Genomic DNA, 24,268 nt, shown 5'->3' on the forward strand with positions numbered 1-24,268 from the left:
GCCCACCTCCGCATCATACCATATACCAATGTAGCCTACAGTCCCCATGGATTCAAATTGGGATCATTCAGAGTTCCATTGTGATTGCAGAGGCTGTCATTTTGGCTAGAAGAAACGTGTTGCATGTAGAGAGGTAGAATATGTCTGTATTCAGACAAAAAAATTAAGAGTTTCCCACTGGTAAAAAATGCCTAATCATTGAAAGTCATTTTGTCTGGGTACATTGATTTTTCACTGATCAGTTTTTTTACCCATTTACTTTGGGAGAGACTTGTTCAAGAATCAGATCAAGGTAGCAAATGATGCAATTGTCTCTGAATGGACTAAAGGGTCAATCCTGTGCAAGGTCCTAAGAAATAATTGTGGATAAAAGACAACCAGGTGATCACTGACAGATCAAAAGAAAGGCATGATAAACAGAATTGGGTCCAAAATAGTCATAGGCCTTTCATGAACTGAGAAGGAGCCCCATTCCAAGTTTTGCTTTTTTGGGAGGGTTCACTATTACTTCTTACATTCATATCAATTATACAAAGTGACCAAAATGTGACACACTTGTTTGGATTAAAAATTGGTTTATTTTTTCTATCAGATTCTTTATGTTGAAATGTGTATTTTATATAAACTTTATAATTTTCCTCTTTCTCCAGGGAGTGGTTTGGTGACGAAGAGAAAAGGCTTAAGTGAAAATGATTCCAGGGGGCCGACGAGAAGGAATGAATCCTGGGCGGTCAGCTGAATTCAAGGAAGATCGCGAAGAACGTATTTTAGCCATGTTGGGTATCATTGGAACCATCTTAAATCTTCTGGTTATTATCTTTGTGTACATATATACAACAATATAGAACCATCGGATTTAGTGAGACATATTCTTGACATAAAGAGTCTTGAAGAAAACCTGGTGTCTACAATATGATGTGTAAAAGGTCTTTGGTTGGCTACCACTTTTTTAGATTTTTGGAATGGTGCTGGCCATGGTGCTTACTGCCCACCGCTACTCACAGCCTTTGGCATCCAGCTCTTACGACACGGAGCAAACATATAATGCTACAGGTAATTAAAAAAAGCACAAATGGAATGAAATATGTGATGTCTCATTGACTAAATGAAATTCCTTGCAACGTCTATACAGAAAAATATCATGATGGAGATTGTCCGCCCTCCACTATTATGTGGTTATAGGATTCATAGACTACATGGTCACCATTCCATCACCATGAATAACCAGAGGCAGGAAACTATAGACAACCTGACAATTGTATTTGATGGATGTGGTCATAAAATAAGAATTTTTTACTCGTATGTGAGGTCTATATACAGTTTATGAACAAAGAGTGAGGAAACCAGGGGTGTCACACCATGCAAAGTCCATAGTAAAGGCTTTAATTACCAACAGTTAGAGATGTCAATTTTTGGGTGGGTAACACATTTACCGAACCTAACTACTTCATTTAGTGTATTAAATATAAAACTATGATTAGTAAAACTTGACTGATGATTGCAGTAAACTTAACGGGGTTCTCCTCTTTGGATAACCCCATTTTATTAAAAGGGCCACCTTAAAATAAACTGATTATTGTGAATCCAAATGTTGAGCCCCATAATGACCAGTTGTCGCTTTGTGTAGGAACCAAGCAGCAACTGTTCAAATCCCCTACAGCATCTCTGCAGGGGAAATAAAGTATTACAAGTTGCCCACTAAAATCAGTTGCCTTTCTACGTAATGTACGGACATACCTCCAAAGTGAGTTGTAGTCGCTCCTTCTCTAGAACTTAGTTCCTAAAAAAACACTCTTGATTTTAAAAAGGTGAAGACTAAATATCATGAGGGGTATTTTTTTTTTCCATTTTTCATCCTGATATCAGTAAATTGGTAATATGATTATTACTAACTTTTATAACTGAGGTCATGGGAATGAATGATGATCATAAATAACGCATTGTTGATCATAGAATGTGCACTTTATATCAGTCTTCTCCTAAGAATTTTTTGTATTTTTTTTGCATTTCGAAAAATTCAATCATGTTCTAACCTTTTTTTTCCCATTATTATTCTGACATTAATACTGTTTTGTGTTTTACCCTTTAAAACCATGGCATTTATCTGGGCCACGGTTTAGTCATCCAGCCCCTCCAGGCTCTCACCCCTGTGTTATGTGACTCAATGTCTCAAGCACAGAGCAGTGGTCGAGTCTTGTTATTTCCAAATGCTCAGCGTTTAATGCCAGCCGTAGTTCCCTATAGTTTCACATTCTCCGATAGCTCAGCAGCCTCCTGGGTAGAAGCAAATTTCCAGTTTTAACCAGCTTCCTCTAAGCGCCGAGTGATTTTTCTTTTTCTTTTTTTTCTTTTTTACGGCAAATCCATTTACATTTTCGATTCAGCAAATTCAACCAGAATCTGCACTGAAAGAGAAAAGGGGTCATTTTAGGACTAGGAGCTGCCCTTATGAGCTGCAATGCCGTAGCATTATTGGTAAATAGGTCACGTTAAGATTCTTGCGTAGGCTGAAAACAGAATGGATCCCTTGTAATAATAAACTATGAGAAAAGGATGGTCTTCACATGACGTTAGTAGGGTCAGCCATGGGTTTAATATTAATGTTGTTGGGTCCACTTTGGACTATACGTTTTGGTTAAAAAGGTTCTTAATACAATAACCTCATTGTCTGCCACTGGTACCCCAATGATATAATCATGGGAGAATGTTGCAGCAAGTGTTCAATTTCCCTACAGCTCCTCTGCAGGGGAAATTAAAAATTACACAACTCTTAATTAAAATCAATAGGCTGGGCATTCAATGTATGGACATGCTGGGTTCTCCAAAGCAAGATAGATGAGGATCATAAAAGGACCCAGAATTCCCTAAGAGTTATTACAGTATGTAATACTGCTAGCAGGGGTAAGGAGTAAGTGCCTATCATGAGATAGAACTCTGATAGATGCCAAGCCTTTCACTATAGTGCCCAAAACTTAGCATTAATTACATAGGACTGTAATTCTAAAAATTCTGAAGTTTACTTGGGTCTCCAAAAATGTTACTGAACAGCTTTGGTATTCCGACCTTCTTCTTAGTCTTGGTCCTTTACCCCCTTAGGTTCTGAGGTGCCATTAATAACCATACCCAGTTACCACTTAGGTTGGCATGTTTCGTAATGCCATAGACTGATTTTTAGTTTCAGTCTTTCTCTTGTTCTAATACTGTATGTCAGTGAAGCTCTTGTGCCAAATCAAAAAGGTGTCTCAGGGGAAGTTGGAAAAAAATGTTCTTGTTACACTGCTGTAGCCTATATACTGGTGCGTATCATTGTGTTCCATATTATCAATCCTTCATGGGGGACGGAGGTCTTTGGATAAAAAGAGAATGTTACTTCCAAATATTTTTCCATATAAGAATATAGAAGAAAGGAACAGCAGATCTATACATATATGTATGTTTACAGGTACAGATACAGAGGGGATCTATTGAAAAATGGTTCTTTTATCTTGGCAGGATGATAGGGCTTTCCAAAACTAAAGGAAGAGGTAACCCAATTTTCTGGATTATACGGTATATCTTACATCAGGTTCGTCAAGATATCAGGTATATTAAAATCCTTTAAGCCAACAGTATGGCAGAAGATGTGAAATTAAAGCTGCCATATTGTTTTCTTTATAAAGATGTAAAATAAGGTACTGTCATCAGTACTTGTTGCAGTTTTTAAAGGTTCTTGTTCAGGAATTGTCTAATGGGCCAGCGTCAGACAACGGGATAATGATGCTGCATTGTAATATTTATATGTAGTGTGGTATATCAGCTGTTCTGTGTATTTTTGTCCAATATATACTCAAATTTTACCTGGTAGTAGTCTTTTTTTCTAACTAGAGGGGAAACAAGATCCCACAACACTAAAGCGGGCACCTGTCATTTTGTAAGTGGATACTATTGAAGATCTAAGGTGTCAAGCCCCTGGTGAGAGGTTGCCTCTGTCTCCTATGAAGACAATGACTGATGATCTTTGGCATCACGGTACTGAACTGGAAATTCAGGTCAAATCTGTAAATGAAAAAAAGCTTGGAGATTCAGTGAGAAATTGGAATCATTTTATATTGTCCTCACAAATGACTTCTTACCTTATGGGGCAATTGTTTACATCAGCGGAAGTTATCAATGCAGGAATGGTCAGGTCACATGTTCTCTCACAAAATTTGCTCAGGATTTTTGAAAGTACATGAGGACAAATCACAGAGAAAAAAACATCATCGATATATCTCTTCCTCTGTTTCATCATAATATAAGTGCTAAAATATTTCTTCTTCCGTATGTTTCTGAGTTCTGGTGGTGAGACAAGATTTATTTTTACGTGTAAAGCAAAAACAGTCATGATAAGTAAAAAATTATAATGTTGGTCTTCCATGGGACTTATACTTAAAAAAAACAAGCGAGGGCAAAACTTTGTACTCCATTAGAAGTGGATGAGGTACTTTACTAACCTTGAAGGCTGTCCTCAGATGAAATGTATTTTCTATGTATTTCTTGATAAATAAAAATATTGATAAATTATTAATTATTTGGGTGAGTCCGTTTCACAGGCATAGAGTGTATTCTAATGACATTTTATCCCTTGAAATGATTTTATAGGATCCAGCTGACCCTTTATGACAATGAATCTTTGCTGTGGTAGCTTTAGGGTTTGCACAATAGGATATGTAAAAAATAGATTAATGAAAGATCACAGAAAATTAGGAAATTACATTTTTAGATACCTTTATACTATATATTGCTTTCAAAGACACTATGAACACACTGTACTGATGAATTTGTCATACTGAGATTTTTCCTGGTAGAAATAGCCAAGAGATCTGAGCATATTTGATTCCTTTTGCACATTTAATATTCTACAATTATGTCCATTCCTCTAAATCGTCTTAATAGACCAACACTCTTCCATCCTTATACCATAAAGTTCCATTTACATGGCCAAAACAGTGTATTTTTTGGGAAGATGTAGGTTGCTATAGTTATATCATGCTGTATTCTGCTGTGCTTTCCTACAGTAGTGCATTAAAGTTTGTGAACCCTTCAGAATTTTCCATATTTCTGCATAAATTTGTTCTAAAAGTTATAAAAAGTCCTAAAAGTAGACAAAGAGAACCAAATAAAAATGATGAGTCAACAAATTAGACTCGTCTATGCGCGGTAAAAGTATGCGAACTTTTGCTTTCAGTACCAGGTATGACCCCATTGGCAAGAAATAAATGCAACTAAACATTTTCGGTGAATTATTGATTAGTCTGCACATCGGTTTGGAGTAATTTTAGCCCATTCCTCCATACAAAACTGCTTCAACTGTGTTATGTTGGTGGGTCATCTCCCATGAACTGCTCGCTTTAGGTCCTTATACAACATTTCTATAGGATTAAGTTCAGGACTGTGGATAGCCATTTCCAAACTTTAACTGTATTCTTCTTCAACCATTCTTACATAGAACGATTTGTGTGCATTAGGTCATTGTTTTGCTGCATGATCCACGTTCTCTTGAGATACAGCTTATGTCCTGACATTTCCTGTCATGGGTTTACCGCAACAGAGAGGAGCCAGAAGACCCCAGCAACTGATTTCTCCTCATGCACTGAATAGAAGCACTTCACCTTTTTAAACGGTGTAAATTTCTTTTGGTAGTGGTTAATCGGACATGTTGCGAGCTCTGGGAGCTAGGGCTCTCAGCCAAGCATAGTTAGACACTCCTATCCCCTATATAATCTGGGTCCCTGACTGACACACAACGTCAGAGATAGCTTTTGCTGCAGTAGTTGGTGGTTATAAGAATAGGTTTTACCTCATCCTCCACTCCCCGCTACATATCTTTGTTATATGTGAATGAATATTTGTATGCTTGGCATTTTGTGTTTTCTCTGTTCGTGTTACCTTGTTCGTCTGGTTGGTGTACTATGGTGCACTGCTACTCCCTTCTCTGGAGGAAGGGTACAGATGGAGGGCAGATTAATGAGATAACGCAAGGTACGTGGCCCTGACATCTTCACCTTCAAAAGTAACCCGGGGAACAGGGCGCCGGTTGCCTCCTAGCGTTAGTGACAAGGAAGGAGCCCCTGGTCCTGGGTCACCCAACAACAGAGTCATGACATTTCCTTTCATAATTTGCTGTAAAAATTCAGAATTCATTGTTCCATGATGACTAGCCATACTGGTACACATGCAGTATAACAGACTCAAACCATGATAAAACCAACACCATGTTTTACACATTTATTTTAATGCAGTGTTTTTATTTTTCTAAAATAATGCTTTTCATTTAAACCAAAAAAGTTCTATTTTGGTCTGGACAAAACATTGTTCCAGTAGCCTACTGGCTTGTCCAAATGATCTTGACAGCCATGTTCTTTTTGGGGAGCAATGGTTTTCCCCTTGCAATCCTGCCATGCACACCACAGCTATGCAGTGACCTCCTGATGGTGGACTCATGAATATTAAAGGAATTGCCAGGGAAAACATATTATCACCTATCCACAGTGCGGGATCGGCTGATGGGACCTGCACTGATCAGCAGAATATGGAGCTTTTATCGACTTTACAATGAAGCAGCATTGCGCATGGTCAATCTGCCGGTACATCCATTCCCTATGCGGTCGCTGAGCAGCAATTATCTTTTTTCGGCAGCTCCATAGAGAATGAATGTAGTGGTGGCTGGCCATTTGATCTGATGCTCCATTTTGTAATGGAAATTCACATTCTCTGTCCTGAGAATCGGTGCAGATCCAACAGTCGGACACCCACCAATAAGTAAATTATCACCTATACTATGCTTTGTTTTGATTTGGTGCGCCTTAAATACTTTTATATTTTGTGTGACAATCTAATGTAGTTTTAGGTCACATTTATGCAGATATATGGAAAATTCTGAAGGGTTCACAAACTTCCAAGCACCACTGTATATAATTATCCACTGAAAGAAAAGAAAAGAAATACGCTGTCTGGTATATAATTTTCTTTGTACATAGAAGCCTAAAGGGCCCGTTACATTTAGCAATGCACCAGCGATCCCGACAACGATACGACCCGGTCAGGATCGCTGGTGCATCGCTAAATAGTCGCTAGTGAGCTGCCAAACAGGCAGATCTCACTAGCGATGCAGCAGAGGTCGGCGGTCGATATTTACCTGTAAGACGGGGCGATGATGACTTCTTCCGCCCGCGTCCACGGCTCGCTCGTCGGCACCAGCAGGAAGCCGACGTCGAGAAAACGGCCCAGGACGTTCTCGCGCGATCACCGATAACCAGCGGGGGAGCCGGTCGGAGGTGAGTGTCACATGTAGCGATATCGCTAGTGATATCGCTGCTGCGTCACAAAATCAGTGACGCGCTAGCGATATCGCTAGCGATATCGCTATGTGTAAAAGGCCCTTAAAGGGGTTCAGACATCAGTGACACAGAGCTGTCTCATTCACACACCAGAGGCTTTGTCACACAACAGATTACATCAGTGAATGCCATTCCCTGTGCAGATTAGAAGCTGCAGACCCCCATCACTGGCCATCACACAGTCTGTTCTCACTGCTGCCAGCGGCCGAGCCCCATCACTGCCAGCCCAAGCCCCATCACTGCCAACAGCCTGGGACACTGAGGGAAGGAATCACTGATAATGAGTGAGTTATGTATTGTGATCATGGAGTGGCCCAGAACACAGGACGATTTTGCCTCCTCACTAGAGTTTCACTTTCCATAGATCACTGTTCAGTGTGTGTCTGGGGGAGGAGCAGCTGGGTGGTTCTGCTCTCTGCACTGAGGCTGCTAGAGGGGGAGGATTTGTTACTGTGTGAGGAGGGCTTGTTCATGTGGACGGGGAGGGCCTGTTGCTATGGAGGGTGGGGTTGTTGCTATAGAGAGCAGGTTTTTAGTAGAGTAGGAGGAAGCTACCAGTTCTCATTTCAATGCCAGAACACCCCCCCCCTTGGACATTCTGCTCAGAAGCAAGAGAGTGATATCTAGAAAACCCTGCAAACTGGTGACAGAAGGTAAATTACTTATTGTCACCATTCTGCAGCCCAGATATGTACTGAGATTATGTGAAAAGCCCACACAACCCCTTTAAGGTTGTATGTAATCCCATAATGTGATGTGAACATAGCCTCAAAGGGTTATTCCAATCTTTAGAAATTATCACCCATCCGCAGGATAGGTGATAACTTGCTTATTGTGTGTGGTCCAACTGCTGGGACCCCCACTGATCCCAAGAATGAGGCTTTAGAGAGCCCCATCTAAAAGGAGTCGTGGCTGGACGTGTGCACCACTACTCCAATAATCTTATTTGTGAGTGCCGGAGATAGCTGAGTACATCACCTGGCTTTTCCAGCAATGTCCCATACAGAAATGGTGCTCAGGCCCAGAAAACCTTTCCATTCAGATGGGGCATTTCAAAAATCCATTCTCAGGACCAATGGAGGTCTGAGTGGTTGGATCTCCATCGATCATCAAGTTATCATCTATCCTAAAGATGGGAATAACCCATTGCATCTCATGTCTTTTCCTTCATTTCTCGATATTTCAATGATACATTCAATTTCTCACTGTCCACTTCACATCCGTAATCATCCACAGTAATCGTCAGCTGCACCACACGGTAAGTTGAGAACAACCCTTTTGAATCCCATATCAGCTATTATGCTTTATTACCAGTTAAACATTTGCAAGAAGGACAGCAATGTTTGCTTTATTACAAATATATACAGCTCAGGCAAAAATTAAGAGACCACTTTCAAATGTTCAGTTTGTGTGATTTTTCTCTTTATAGGTATATTTTTGAGCAAAAACGTAAATTGTTCTTTTAGTCTAGAAACTTCTGACAACATGTCTCCAAATTTCCAAGCAATATATTTTGTATTTTTTTTCTGACAAAGAAAAATGGTCGAAACTAAAAAACCGAGTGCTTTCAAACCTCAAATAATGCAAAGAAAGCAAGTTCATAATCATTTAGAAACAACAATCTAAGGCTATGTGCCCACGTAGCGTTTTAAACCGGACACTCAAAACTGGACTCCTTCCCAGAAATCGCGCGTTTCTTTCCGCAATGCGATTCCGCTGCGGAAAAAAGCGCAGCATTAGCACAGCATGTGCAGAATGCCTTAGGAATGCATGGGGTGCGTTCTGTATGAGTTTTTTTAAATGTTTTCACGCCAAAAATTGCGGCAAAAACGCTTAAAAATCGCATTGTGGGCACACAGCCTAAATGTTTTAACTCAGGAAGAGTTCTGAAATCAATATTTTGTGGAATAACCATGATTTTTAAAAAACAGCTTTCATGTGTCTTGGCATGCTTGCCACCAATCTTTCACACTGCTTCTGGTACAAAAATGTAAGCAGTTCTATGTTTGATTGCTTGTAACTATCCATCATCCTCTTGATTACATTCCAGAGGTTTTCAATGGGGTTCAGGTCTGGAGAATGGGCTGTCCATGACAGGGTTTTGATGTGGTGGTCTCTTAATTTTTTCCAGAGCTGTAGTAATAGGGTGTTCCTTCCCTACAAGGAAGCCATGCTACATGCACACAGAGGTTTTTAAAGAGCTTTTGCAAGCATGTCTGCTGCAGAAATAGTCTGCAAAATTGCTTAAAAAGGCTTGAAAGACTATTTCAATTAATTTCTATTGTAAAACCACCTTGCTGTTCATATTTTCAGTGTTTTGAGTGTATTTTTCTGCTTCAAGTCTTCAAAAAAACACTTGGTGGGGAAAAACAGAGCATATTGCTTATTTGAAGCGGCTGTTGATGGAATTTGATGTAAACTAAGCACTGTCTGTTCAAAAGGCTACTAAATGTTTCAGGAAAAACTCTATCAAAGTTGCTGTCTATTCCCTGAAGCAGTTTTGACAAGGAAAACCTCTGTGGCTCCCCATATTAATTAAGATGTTGTGTGCACATGTAATAAAAAGTCTTCAAAACCACTTAAGGAAACAAAAAGCCCCTCCAAAAAAGGTGTGCATCCTTAAGGTGCTTCCAATAAATATTTGACCGACTCTAAAAACTGTGAGCACAAAGCCTTACAATTCAGGGACATAATGGGCATAATTTACCCTTAGGCTTCCAAAAGCTGCAGTTGTGCTCAAAAGTTTACATACCCCAGTAGAATTTTTGCTTTCTTGGCCTTTTTTCAGAGAATATGAATGATAACAACAAAACTTTTTCTCCACTCATGGTTAGTGGATGGGTGAAGCCATTTATTGTCAAACTATTGTGTTTTCTCTTTATAAATCATAATGACAACCTCAAAACATCCAAAAGAACCTGATCAAAAGATCACATATTCCATTTCTTAATACCGTGTTTTGCCCCCTCTAACATCAATGACAGCTTGAAGTCTTTTGTGGTAGTTGTGGATGAGGTTCTTTATTTTCTCAGATGGTAAAGTTGCCCACTCTTCTTGGCAAACAGCCTCCAGTTCCTTTAAATTTCTGGGCTGTCTAGCATGAACTGCGCTTTTGAGTCCTCTCCAGAACCTTCACTTTGTTCTGTTGTAGTCAATGACAGGTCAACTAGGCCTTGTGTTTTGGTGATAACGTGCTGCATTCATCTTTCCTTCAACTTTGACCAAGTTTCCCATGCCTTTGTAGCTCACACATCCCCAAAACAACAGCAATCCACCTTCGTGCTTTACAGTAGTAATGGTGCTCCTTTCATTATTGACCTTTCTCCAAATGTAACATTTATGGTTGTGGTCAAAAAGTTCAGTTTTGGTCTCATCACTCCAAATTACTTTGTTCCAGAGGTTTTAAGGCTTGTCTCTGTGCTGTTTGGCGCACTGTAGGCGAGATACTTTGTTGCATTTGTGCAGTAATGGCTTTCTTCTGGCGACTCGACCATGCAACCCATTTTTCTTCAAGTGCCTCCTTATTGTGCATCTTGAAATAGCCACACCGCTTGTTTTCAGAGAGTCCTGTATTTCAGTTGATGTTATTTGTGGGGATTTTTTTTGCATCCCGAACAATTTTCCTGGCAGTTGTGGATGACATTTTTGTTGCTCTCCCTGACCTTGGTTTTGTTTTTACAGAGCCCCTGATTTTCCATTTGTTATTCACAGTTTGAACGCTGCTGACTGGCATTATCAATTCATTGGATATCCTTTTGTATCCCTTTTCTGTTTTACACAGTTCAACTACCATTTCCCATAGATCTGTTGACAATTCTTTGGCTTTCCCCATGGACTCACAATCCAGAAACATCAGTGGCTGGATGAAAGATGCAACAGTCTGTCTGGATCCCAGAATCTCACTCAGCTTTTATGCACACACACTGATTACAAGCAAACATGTCACAGGTGAGGATGTTACCTTTAGCAGTCAGTCAAACCCATTTGTGTCAACTTCTGGGAATGTTATCAGTAGAGTTGAGCGACTTTGGTCGGATCGGGTTTCATGAAACAAAATTCGAGTTGGATGAAACTGGTCCGACTAGGGCAAAAAAAGTCGGAGTTTCGTCCGAAACCCAACCCCAATGCAAGTCAATAGGGAATAAAAGTCGGCATTCATCCACTCAATGCCGACTTTTATTCCCCATTGACTAGTTATTAGGCCAAAATCACCAGAGTATGTGAACTTTTGATCAGGGTCATTTGGATGTTTTGAGTTGTCATTATGATTTAAAAAGAGAAAACACAGTAGTTTGACAATAAATGGCTTCACCCAACCACTAACCCTGAATGGAGATAAAGTTTTGGTGTTATCATTCATATTCTCTGAAAAAAGGCCAAGAAAGCAAAAATTCTGAAGGGGTGTGTAAACTTTTAAGCACAACTGTACATACAATCATGGCCACAAGTGGTGACAACTTTGAAATTGTTCTATTTCTTACAAAACCCCCAAAATGGGAGGCTCATTCAAAGTCACCTGTGGCAAGTAACAGGTATCGGTAATATGAAAATCACACCTGAAACCAGATAAAAATGGGAAAGTTGATTGAATCTTTGCATTGTGTGTCTGTATGTGCCACACTAAGCATGGAGAACAGAAAGAGGAGAAAAGAACTGTCTGAGGGCTTGAGAACCAAAATTGTTAAAAAATATCAACAATCTCAATGTTACAAGTCCATCTACAGAGATCTTGATGTTCCTTTGTCCATGGTGTAACAATCAACAAATTTACAACCCATGGCACTGTAGCTAAGCTCCCTGGACGTGGACCGCAGAGAAAAATTGATGAAAGGTTGCAACGCAGGATAGTCCGGATGGTAGAAAAGCAGCTCCAATTAATTTCCAAAGAAATTCAAGCTGTCCTACAGGCTCAGGGTGCATCGGTGTCAGCGCAAACTATGTCGACATTTGAATGAAATGAAACGCTATGGCAGGAGACCCAAGAGGACCCCACAGCTGACACCAAATGACACAAAAAAGCTAGACTGCAGTTTACCAAAATGTGAGTAAGCCAAAATCTTTTTAGGACAGATGAGACTAAGACAGAGCTGTTTGGTAAAGCACATCATTCTACAGTTTACCAAAAAGGAAATGAGGCTTACAAAGAAAGGAACACAGCACCTACAGTCAAATATGGTAGCCGTTCAAGATGTCTTTCTGCTTCCAGCACTGGCTGCCTTGACTGGTTTGTGTCCTAGGTCATGGGTCTTCTAGCAGGACAGTGACCCCAAACATAATTCAGAAGCACCCAGAAATGTATGGAAACAATGCGCTAGAAAGTTGTGATGTGAACAGCAAGGAGTCTTGATCTAAATCCCATAGAACACCTGTGGAAAGATCTTAAAGGGAATTTGTCACCCCCGGGATGCATATGACTTATTAATATGGGCATACAGGTAATAGAAATATTATACTAGTGCTACCTGTATGCCTCATAGTAGTGGTCTTGTTGTTGAGAAATGTTATATTCTGTCTTTATGCTAATGATTTCTTCCAGGCTCCAAGGCGTGCGGTGACTGGGAGAAATCCCTGCCTCCTATCTTCATTGAAATACTACCCCCCTCCCATGCATATCAGTTGTGGCGCTGGAATCCTGTGTTCAGGGATCTTCTGCACAGGAGCCGGCAAGTCACTGTGACGTCCAGCATGCGCAACAATAAGATGCTTTCCCCACTTCCTCTCTGCACAGTGAATGTGTACATAGTGTTGACTATGCAGCGAGGAAGTGGGAAAAGCACCTTATTGTCGCACACACTGGAGGTCATTAGAGCGGAAGTTGCCGGCGCAGAAGATCCCTGAATGCAGTGCCCACAGAAGGGAGGAAAAGGTATGGATTTTTCAGGGAGTGCAGACACAGGATTCTGGTGCCATAACTGACATGCATGGGAGAGGGGAGTATCGTAATGAGGAGAGGAGGCAGGGATTTCTTCTAGGCACCGCACGCCCCTGAGCCTGGAAGAAATCATTAGCATAAGGAAATAAAATACAATTTCTCAGGAACAAGATCACTAATATGAGCCTGGACACTAAGTCCTTCCTAAGCACTTTAGACCTGCCTGTCCTGTCCGATCTCCAAAAACAACAACTCGCTAGACCTTTCTCCCTGGGGGAATTGCAGTCTGCCCTGTCAAAGTGCCCAAAAGGGAAGACACCTGGTCCAGATGGATTTTCAGCACTTTATTATAAATCCTTCTCCGGCCTCCTACTTCCACACTTGTTAAACTTATGTAATGTAGTTCTAAAAGGCCACCCATTACCGAACCAAATGCTTACAGCCAGAATATCCCTAATACACAAGGAGGGGAAAGACCTTGAGCTATGTAGTAGTTATAGGCCAATCTCTCTTCTTAATGTGGACCTAAAACTCTTAGCTGGGCTGATGGCAAAAAGGTTGGCCAAGTCATTGCCAAACTTGATTTCCTTAAACCAGACCGGGTTTGTGGGCGGAAGGGAGGGGAGGGATAATGTGCACAAAGTATTACACCTTCTTCAATACTCAAAAAATCGTAAAATCCCATTGGTACTTCTCGGAACAGATGCGGAGAAGGCCTTTGACAGGGTGGACTGGGTATATCTACGGGAAGTTCTGGCCAAGTTCGAAATACCAGATGCATTCAAAGCAGCCGTAATGGCAATGTATGACAAACCCACGGCACATATTAGGATTAACGACTTTACAACAGATGCATTCACCATAAAGAACAGAACAAGACAGGGCTGTCCCCTGTCCCCGCTACTAATTGTGCTAGCAATGGAGCCTCTCTTAAGTGCCATACAAATACATGAGGGAATAGAGGGTATCCGTATCAATAGGACTCACTATAAAACAGTGGCATTCGCAGACGATCTTTTAATCTTAATGACTAACCCTTTATTGGGACTCTCAGCATTGATGGATCTCACAGACCAATATGGCAAAATTTCCAATTTTAAAGTAAATATATCTAAGTCTGAAGCACTGGATATACGCATACCCCCGAGTACCTTAGCTAAACTGAAAAATACATACCCATTCTCCTGGCCAAAACAATATATCAAATATCTAGGAGTAAAGATAGGAAGATCAGATAGAGATCTTTTCCAGCTGAATATCCCCCCCCCCCTAATTGTCTCAGTAGAATCCACCATGAAATCAAGGAAGGACTCATATGTGTCGTGGATGGGGAGGAAAAATTTATTGAAGAGCTTAATTTTACCCAAGTTCTTATATACCTTCCAAATGCTTCCTATAACCATCCCCAAATCGTATCTTCTTAAAATTAATACACTATTCTGCAGCTATGTTTGGAAAAAACAGAAGCCCCGATTGGCATATAGGACATTAACATTAAACAGGTCGAGAGGCGGAATGGGTGCCCCAGACATAGTAGCGTACTACCAAGCTGCAATGCTAACCAGAGTGGTGGACCTGTTGCGGTCCTCTAACAATAAGCAGTGGATTGAGGTGGAGGAAGCACTGGCACCTTACCCACTGAGATCCACCTTTTTGGCGTATCCTTGTAAAAACATAAGCAAAATACTGCATAATACACACACTAAAGCCACTCTGAAATTGTGGGAAGGATTTGTAAACACCCTTACCCCCCCCTTATCCCCCTTACTCAAGCTAGCTGATATAATGCCACACGCATCTTACTCCTGAGACAATGACGTAATCAAAACTGGCTTCTTGGCAAATGTAGCAGTTGATAGACTCTTGGTGGATGGGACACTCCCCTCGTTCCATGAATTGAGGAAGCTGCCGGGGCTTTCAAACTTGACCTTCATACAATTTGGTTCTATAAGAGATTTCTTGGCACAGTATCTTTAAGAGCTGACGTCACTCGCCCACTAACTGCATTTGAAACTCTATGTGCAACAAGGGATAAGCCCAAAAAAATAATGTCGTCTATCTACCAGATTTTGAATACATCTGCCTGCTGTATCAAAAGAGCCTACATAGCAAACTGGGAAAAGGACTTGGGATACAAGTTTTCCCCAAACCAAATATCACACATTTATAAATTCTCTCATGGCCCATCACAGTGCGTTAGATCTCAAGAGAACTCTTTTAAAATAGTCGCCAAATGGTAGATTACACCTAAACAAAATACTCAATGGCGGACGGGATCCTCTAGTAGATGCTGGAGATGCTGGGATGCAGAAGGAACTTATCTACATATGTGGTGGTCTTGTCCAACCCTGATGCGGTTGTGGCACCTAGTGGAGGATTTTCTTGGGAAAGTAGTGGGCAAAAAGCTTAAATTGACACCGGAGATAGTGCTCTTAAATTTCCTGACACCAACTGGACATAAGAATACCGCTCTGTTAATCCAACATATTCTCTCGGCAGCGAAACTTTTGATTCCTATGAACTGGAAGACAACGGCTACTTCATCTATATCCCAGCTACAGGAAAAGATAGACCTGTTATATCAGGTAGCCAAACTAGCTGCCCTAGTAAATGGCTCACATTCAGCTTTTGAAAGAATATGGTGCCCATGGAGTAGATTCAGTTCCATTATTAAAAGTTGATAAGGCTATAGTGCCCTCCCTGCTCGATTCTGTCAACGTAGATAGAATTCTTGTTGCCTAGTGCTCTCCACCCTCCTCTCCCCCCCTCCCCCCTACAACCTATTTGTCTCTCCCCTATCTTTCAACTACCCCCTCTCTCTGTTGACTACCTGTCCCCTTATTCCCTATACTGACTCATTATCTTTGCTTGACATCATGGCGTGGGTGTTGTGGCCGGGGATACGTGGATGGCGGGAACCTGGATTTGAACCTAGATAGCTTTTATTGCTAGATGTACCTTTAGGGTTGTTGCTGTCTTTGATCCTCTGTGTCTCAATAGTCATTGATAATTTTTAAGCCACTGCGTTGGCGTATTTGTTTGTTGTAACTATGCAAATTTCAATAAATAAATCATTGAAAAGAAAAGATCACTAATATGAGGCATACGGTAGGAATACTAGTGTAACATATCACCTGTATGTCCATAGTAGTAGGTCATGTATGTCCCTGGGGGTCACAGATTTTCTTTAAAATTGCTGTTGGGAGAAGGTGCCCTTCAAATATGAGAGAGCTGGGGCAGTTGCAAAAGAAGAGGGGTCTAAAATCCCAGATGAGAGGTGTAAGGCCGGAGTCACACTGGCGAGGAATACGGGAGAGTGAGAGGCGCTAAAAGCACGCATTAGACACGGACAAATGATTCTCTATGGGGTCACTCGCACCAGCCGTATATTTCTCCTCCGTATCCTACGCTCTGTGCCACTCGCAGCATGCTGCGATTGTCAGCGTACTACGCCCGTAGTACGCCAATGCAAGTCTATGGGTGCGCAAAAAATACGCAGTACACACGGAACACACGTGTGACCTGCGAGCAATACGCAGGTCTTTTGGCTGGTGAACAGGAAATGGGCCAATCCATCATCAGGAAGCCTAGACATGCAAATGAGCTCAAAAAGCGCTCCAGACATCCAGGAAGTACGCCTCCACGGAGTACAGCAGCAGCATGGCGTCCACATATATTAACCCCTTCCCGACCTGTGACACAGCGTATGCGTCATGAAAGTCAATGCCAATCCGACCTATGACGCATACCCTGTGTCATGAATTCAAAGCCCCCTGCGGGTCGGGTGACCGGGGTCAATGAAAGGTCACCTGACCTGCAGATACAGGGGGCTTTGTAATTCACCACAGGGGGCGTGGCTTCACCCCCACGTGGCTACGATCGCTCTGATTGGCTGTTAAAAGTGAAACAGCCAATCAGAGCGATAGTAATATTTCATCAATGAAAATTGATGAAATATTACAATCCAGCCATGGCCGATGCTGCAGTAGCATCGGACATGGCTGGAGACACCGATTTGACCCCCCCTGCCACTGAATGACAGCGGCGATCTGCCGCCGCTGTCATCATTTGCCCCCCCTCCCATTCCCTTCACTCCCCGCCAGCTTCCGATCCCCCCCCTCACCCACTCTCACCGCCCCCGGCACCTTCCAAGTCCCCCCGTCGCTCCCGGTGTCCGGCGGGTCCGGTTCATGGGCGCCGCCATCTTAGAAAATGACGGGCGCATGCGCAGTGCGCCCGCGCGAATCTGCCGGCTGCAGATTCCATTATTTCATTTTGATCACTCTCAGAGTGATCAAAATGAAATAAAAAGTAAATGAACCCCCCGATTATCACCCCCATAGGTAGGAAGAACTAATAAAATAAAGAAAATATTTTTATTTTTATTTTTCCATCAGGGTTAGGGTTAGGGTTGGAAAGAGCGTTAGGGTTAGGGTTGGAAAGAGGGTTAGGGTTGGAAAGAGGGTTAGGGTTAGGGTTGGAAAGAGGGTTAGGGTTGGAAAGAGGGTTAGGGTTGAAAAGAGGGTTAGGGTTGGAAAGAGGGTTAGGGTTGGAATTAGGGTTAGGGTTGGAAAGAGGGTTAGGGTTGGAAAGAGGGTTAGGGTTGGAAAGAGGGATAGGGTTGAAAAGAGGGTTAGGGTTAGAATTAGGGTTAAGCTTGTGGTTAGTGTTATGGTTAGTGTTGGGTTTAGGGGTGTGTTGGGGTTAGGGTTAGGGTTGGGATTAGGGTTAGGGATGTGTTGGGGTTAGGGTTGTGGTTAGGGGTGTGTTGGGGTTAGGGTTGGAGTTAGAATTGAGGGGTTTCCACTGTTTAGCCACATCAGGGGGTCTCCAAACGCGACATGGTGCAACCTTTGATTCCAGCCAATTTTGCGTTCAAAAAGTCAAATGGTGCTCACTCCCTTCCAAGCCCCGACGTGTGCCCAAACAGTGGTTTACCCCCACATATGGGGTATCAGCGTACTCAGGAAAAATTGCACAACAACTTTTGGGGTCTAATTTCTCCTGTTACCCTTGGGAAAATAAAAAATTGGGGGCTAGAAAATTATTTTTGTGGAAAAAAATTTTTTTTTCATTTTCATGTCTCTGCATTATAAACTTCTGTGAAGCACTTGGGGGTTGAAAGTGCTCACCATACATCTACATAAGTTCCTTGGAAGGTCTAGTTTCCAAAATGGGGTCACTTGTGGGGGGTTTCCACTGTTTAGGCACATCAGGGGCTCTGCAAACGTAATGACGACTGCAGACTATTCCATCAAAGTCTGCATTTCAAAACGTCACTACTTCCATTCCGAGCCCTGACGTGTGCCCAAACAATAGTTCCCCCACACATATGGGGTATCAGCGTACTCAGGACAAACTGGACAACAACTTTTGGGGTCCAATTTATCCTGTTACCCTTGTGAAAAAAAAAATTGCGGGCTAAAAATCATTTTTTTGAGGGAAAAAAATGATTTTTTATTTTCACGGCTCTGCGTTATAAACTTCTGTGAAGCACTTGGGGGTTCAAGGTGCTCACCATACATCTAGATAAGTTCCCTGGGGGGTCTAGTTTCCAAAATGGGGTCACTTGTGGGAGGTTTCTACTGTTTAGGCACACAGGGGCTCAGCAAATGTAACATGACGCCCGCAGACCATTCCATCAAAGTCAGCATTTCAAAATGTCACTACTTCCCTGCTGAGACCCAACGTGTGCCCAAACAGTGGTTTCCCCCCACATATGGGGTACCAGCGTACTCAGGACAAACTGGACAACAACTTTTGGGGTCCAATTTCTCCTGTGACCCTTGTGAAAATAAAAAATTGCGAGCTAAAATTTCATTTTTTGAGGAAAAAAAAAGATTTTTTATTTTCATGGCTCTGCGTTACAATCTTCTGTGAAGCACTTCGGGGTTCAAGGTGCTCACCACACATCTAGGCAAGTTCCTTATGGGGTCTAGTTTCCAAAATGCGGTCACTTGTGGGGGGTTTCCACAGTTTAGGAACATCAAGGGCTCTGCAAATGTAACATGATGCCTGCAGACCATTCCATCAAAGTCAGCATACCAAAACGTCACTACTTCCCTTCCGAGCCCTGACGTGTTCCCATACAGTGGTCATCCCCCACATATGGGGTATCAGCGTACTCAGGACAAACTAGACAACAACTTTTGGGGTCCAATTTCTCCTGTTACCCTTGTGAAAAAAAAAATTGCGGGCTAAAAATCATTTTTTTTGAGGGAAAAAAATGATTTTTTATTTTCACGGCTCTGCGTTACAATCTTCTGTGAAGCACTTGGGGTTCAAGGTGCTCACCACACATCTAGATAAGTTCCTTGGGGGGTCTTGTTTCCAAAATGGGGTCCCTTGTGGGGGGTTTCTACTGTTTAGGCACACAGGGGCTCAGCAAATGTAACATGATGCCCGCAGACTATTCCATCAAAGTCAGCATTTCAAAATGTCACTACTTCCCTTCCGAGCCCCGACGTGTGCCCAAACAGTGCCCCCCCCCCACATATGGGGTACCAGTGTACTCAGGACAATCTGGACAACAACTTTTGTGGTCCAATTTCTCCTGTTACCCTTGTGAAAATAAAAAATAGCGTGCTAAAAAATCATTTTTGAGGAAAAAAAATGATTTTTTATTTTCACTGCTCTATGTTATAAACTTTTGTGAGGCACTTGGGGGTTCAAAGTGCTCACTACACATCTAGATAAGTTCCTTAAGGGGTCTAGTTACCAAAATGGTGTCACTTGTGGGGGAGCTCCAATGTTTAGGCACACAGGGGCTCTCCAAACGCGACATGGTGTGCGATAACGATTGGAGCTAATTTTCCATTCAAAAAGTCAAATGGCGCTCCTTCCCTTCCGGGCCCTGCCCTGCACCCAAACAGTGGTTTATGACCACATATGAGGTATTGGTGTGCTCAGGAGAAATTGCCCAACAAATTTTAGGATCCATTTTATCCTGTTGCCCATGTGAAAATGAAAAAACTGAGGCTAAAAGATAATTTTTGTGAAAAAAAAGTACTTTTTTTTTTTTAACAGATCAATTTGAGAAGCACCTGGGGGTTCAAAGTGCTCACTATGCATCTAGATAAGTTCCTTGGCGGGTCTAGTTTCCAAAATGGGGTCACTTGTGGGGGAGCTCCAGTGTTTAGGCACACAGCGACTCTCCAAACGCGACATGGCAACCGCTAAATATTCCAGCATATTTTCCATTCAAAAAGTCAAATGGTGCTCCTTCCCATCTGAGCCCTGCCGTACGCCCAAACAGTGGTTTATGACCACATATGAGGTATCGGTGTACTCAGGGGAAATTGCCCAACAAATTTTAGGATCCATTTTATCCTGTTGCCCATGTGAAAATGAAAAAATTGATGCTGAAAGGAAATTTGTGTTGGAAAAATTAAAATGTCCATTATTTCCTTCCACATTGCCTTAACTGTTGTGAAACACCTGAAAGGTTAATAATCTTCTTGAATGTGGTTTTGAGTAGCTTGAGGGGTGCAGTTTTTAGAATGGTGTCACTTTTGGGTATTTTCTGCCATATAGACCCCTCAAAGTGACTTCAAATGTGATGTGGTCCATAAAAAAAATGGTTTTGTAAATTTTGTTGTAAAAATGAGAAATCGCTGGTCAACTTTTAACCCTTATAACTTCCTAACAAAAAAATATTTTGCTTCCAAAATTGTGCTGATGTAAAGTAGACATGTGGGAAATGTTATTTAGTAACTATTTTGTGTCACATAACTCTCTAGTTTAACAGAATAAAAATTCAAAATTTGAAAATTGCGAAATTTTCGCCAAATTTCTGATTTTTTCACAAATAAACGCAAAAATTATCGACCTAAATTTACCACTAACATGAAGCCCAATATGTCACGAAAAAACAATCTCAGAATCGCTAGGATGCGTTGAAGCGTTCCAGAGTTATTACCTCATAAAGGGACACTGGTCAGAATTGCAAAAAATGGCCAGGTCATTAAGGTCAAAATAGGCTGGGTCATGAAGGGGTTAATGTAGAGATGCTAATTGTGCTGGTGCAGGAGCGTCCAGAAATATGGGACCCACGCGACGCAAACTATGCGTACCGCACAAGAAAGGAGGCGTCATGGAGGCGCATCTGTCGCCAGATGTACCATGACTTACATTAGGATGTGACACGTGGCTTCACACAGCCATAATTAGGGGTTAGGCCACAAGCTCCTCATCCTCCTAGCCACTAAAATTAGTTTCAGGGGAGCTAATGAGACCCTGGGTATCGGCACAATTACATATGCCACCATGGGTAGAACGCACACCCCATAAGGCCCCATGCCTAGACTACTGTTTGAAAATGTGACCTCTCAAATATCTGATTTTGACAATCTTTCCTGTCACATTGCAGTGGAAGATGTGATGAAACGGTGGAGAAGCATCCGGGACCAGTACCGCCGGGAACGCCAGCAGCGGTCCAGGAGTGGGGATGCTGGCCATGTCAAGCGCAAATATATCTACTATGACCGGCTGAACTTCCTCGCCCCAATTCTGGCTCTGAGACCGTAAGTACATACCTCACACCACATGACACAAAAACATTACACAAATACTTTACAGGGACAAAAATATTGATGTATTTTTGCCTCTGTTCTATTTCATAACAGAACTCAATCCAACCTTACGGATCGAGGAACGGCCTCAGAGGCAGAGCCCATTATAGATCCTGTAGGGGATGAGGTGGCTGGCCCATCTTCTCCCCCTACAAGAAGGATGGCTGAAGAGGAGGCATCACCAGAACACACAATGGCTGCCCTACACAACACACCACCAGGACGGTCTGCAGCTGCAACCTCACCCATCCTGGAAGAGATGGGCAACTTGAGCAGCAGCCCAACTGCCCTGATCAGGCCCTCCCCACAGGCTGCTCTAGCATCACGGCGAATAAGAAGAAGGCGCCAGGTCACCATTCAAGAGAGTAGGACCAATGTGGACACTGGGGTGCTGAATTACTTGTCCAGAGTCACTACAGATGATGGTGAGGAGGCCTATGCACGTAGCCTCACCCTTTATCTCCGTGCCCTTACCCGTGAGGTCAGGCTCCGTATTAGGGGGTGTATTCAGATCCTGCTTGATGCAAGCACCCCCCCAATACCCCATATGAGGTGTTTGAATTTCTGGAGAGGTGGCAGCTCTCACCAAGAAATTTAAGGCGCATGAGACCATCCACACAGATGCTTGCTCAAGCAGGGTCTGAACAGCCCCTAATACGTGGGCCAACACCTCAACCCCTTCCTCCCCCTACCCATCCTTCTATTCCGCAGCCCCAAATGTCTTCATCAAGCCAACCCCACCAATATGGCCACTTGTACCCACCCAGTGTTGGAGGCTGGTCCCAACCTGGTTGGGGACGATCTGGCTATCTTGGTGGGTATGAGCCATGGGCCTACCAGAGCCAACAAGAAGCCCCTCACCATCATCATTATTACTCTGGCCAGTATCACCAACAGGCCCAGGAGGCTGGACAACAACAGCATCATGGGCAACAGTATGGCCCCACACAGGGCGATGTTGGCCACAATGTCCAGCAGCACCCACAGGCTGTTCCTCCCCGTTCCCCTTCCCCTACATATGAGGATTTATGAATCCAAAGTTTGGAGATGTCCAGTAACAGGTAACTGGTGCTTCTAATCTAGTCAAAAAAACAGGTGTTCTCCTTCACCAACATTTAGAACATAATTTAACACTCACATTTTTAAACAATGTTTTCCAAACATATGAAACAATCCATCATGACAGGCAACGCTACCTCACGCCTTTCACACAGATATTACATGTGTGTCTAAAAGAGAATATTTAAATGCGCTATACTGTTACCTGAAAGGATGAAAATACACTAATCACTTGCTAATGCATAGGAAAGGCGTGCTTGCCTTTAGTTAAGTAGTCAACTTTGGTATTAGCATTCTCTAGTAAAACAATTTGAGGCGACCAGCATACAGAATATAACGCTCTCTCTATGTCTTTACAAGTGAGTTTTGTATTTTCATCCTTTCCAGTATAGCATGCTTAAATATTGTCTGTTCTACAGACAGGTAATATCTGTGTGAAAGATGTGAGGTAGCCTTGCCTGTCATGGTGGAATCATTCTATGATTGGAAAACATTATGAGGAAATGTGAGTGTTATCTTATTGACTTTATTTTGGTGATGGAGCTCACCCTTTGTTGCCTAATCCAGGTTAATGTAGGCATGCAGCAATGTTGTTATTGCATAATGTTTGTTGCAGTTTTTTTCTGTAATGTTAATGTTACACCAAGTTAAAGAAGGCCCAAAGGGTCATTTTGGCCATTGCCAAATTTGTGTTATGGCAAAATTATGTTTGCCTTTAAGCAAACCCCCCCAAAAAAAGGCAAAACTAAAAATTTGTCTGCTCTAGTTAACGTCTCTGTGTGATTTCTCACTATCCCTCACAACATACTAACAGACACCAACCAATGCAAAGAAACACTCATAGAATCATAAAAAGGCTTGAGTAATATATATTTAGACACACTTTGAAAAAAAAAAATTATAACATAGACACAGCATTCTCTTGCCAAGAAGTTGCCCCCTCAGGTGAGATAAAGTAATTCGTGAATATATCACGCACTTTGAGGCCAGAGAGCGGTCTACGTTGAGGGATGATAGGTGGTCTCACCCTGCGCACATTGTCCAGCCTACGCACAACACCATCAGAGGAGGAACAATCATGTATCCTGGTGAAGTTATGCAGAACAACACAGGCTTTGACAACTTCATTCACATTTTGTTCACTCAACTGAATGGCAGACTGGAGTACTCGCCATTTGGCAGAAAGAATCCCAAAGGAACACTCCACCAGTCGCCTAGCACGTGATAGGCGCAAGTTAAAAATTCTGCGCCTGTGGTCAAGGTTGCGCCGAGGATATGGCCTCATGACATTACGTGATAACTGAAAGGCCTCATCTGCCACAAGGACATAAGGGACTGATTGTTCGGGGGAGCCTGGTAGCTGGCGTGGTGGTGGTAGATCCAACTGGTTGGTGCGTAGCCGCCGACCC

General features: G+C 42.3%; 1 protein-coding gene across 5 annotated transcripts; it reads left to right on the top strand.

Moving 5' to 3' along the window:
* The first annotated feature begins 845 nt into the window (after nt 1-845).
* LOC141052090 (uncharacterized) lies at nt 846-23,624 on the top strand. 5 transcript variants are annotated; one of them, XR_012220742.1, is made up of 4 exons: nt 846-1,053; nt 3,493-3,582; nt 21,599-21,752; nt 21,855-23,624. XR_012220742.1 is itself a non-coding variant. In XM_073549305.1 (3 exons), the coding sequence occupies exons 1-3, from the start codon at nt 963-965 to the stop codon at nt 22,396-22,398; spliced, it is 789 nt and encodes a 262-aa protein (XP_073405406.1). In that variant the 5' UTR covers nt 846-962; the 3' UTR covers nt 22,399-23,624. The 5 variants fall into 5 exon arrangements, 1 of the variants encoding a protein (XP_073405406.1); XR_012220740.1 differs by having other exon boundaries at nt 846-3,582; XM_073549305.1 differs by lacking the exon at nt 3,493-3,582.
* Nucleotides 23,625-24,268: the final 644 nt, after the last annotated feature.

Source organism: Dendrobates tinctorius, unplaced genomic scaffold, assembly GCF_039654945.1.
Source record: "Dendrobates tinctorius isolate UK_male_01 unplaced genomic scaffold, ASM3965494v1 ptg000158l, whole genome shotgun sequence".
Classification (NCBI taxonomy): Eukaryota; Metazoa; Chordata; class Amphibia; order Anura; family Dendrobatidae; genus Dendrobates; species Dendrobates tinctorius.

Coding starts and splice junctions, on each gene's coding strand:
- LOC141052090 (XM_073549305.1), top strand. CDS start 963: ATGGTGCTGGCCATGGTGCTTACTGCCCACCGCTACTCACAGCCTTTG. Junction 1,054..21,598: donor GCAAACATATAATGCTACAG/GTAATTAAAAAA, acceptor GTCACATTGCAG/TGGAAGATGTGATGAAACGG. Junction 21,753..21,854: donor CCAATTCTGGCTCTGAGACC/GTAAGTACATAC, acceptor ATTTCATAACAG/AACTCAATCCAACCTTACGG.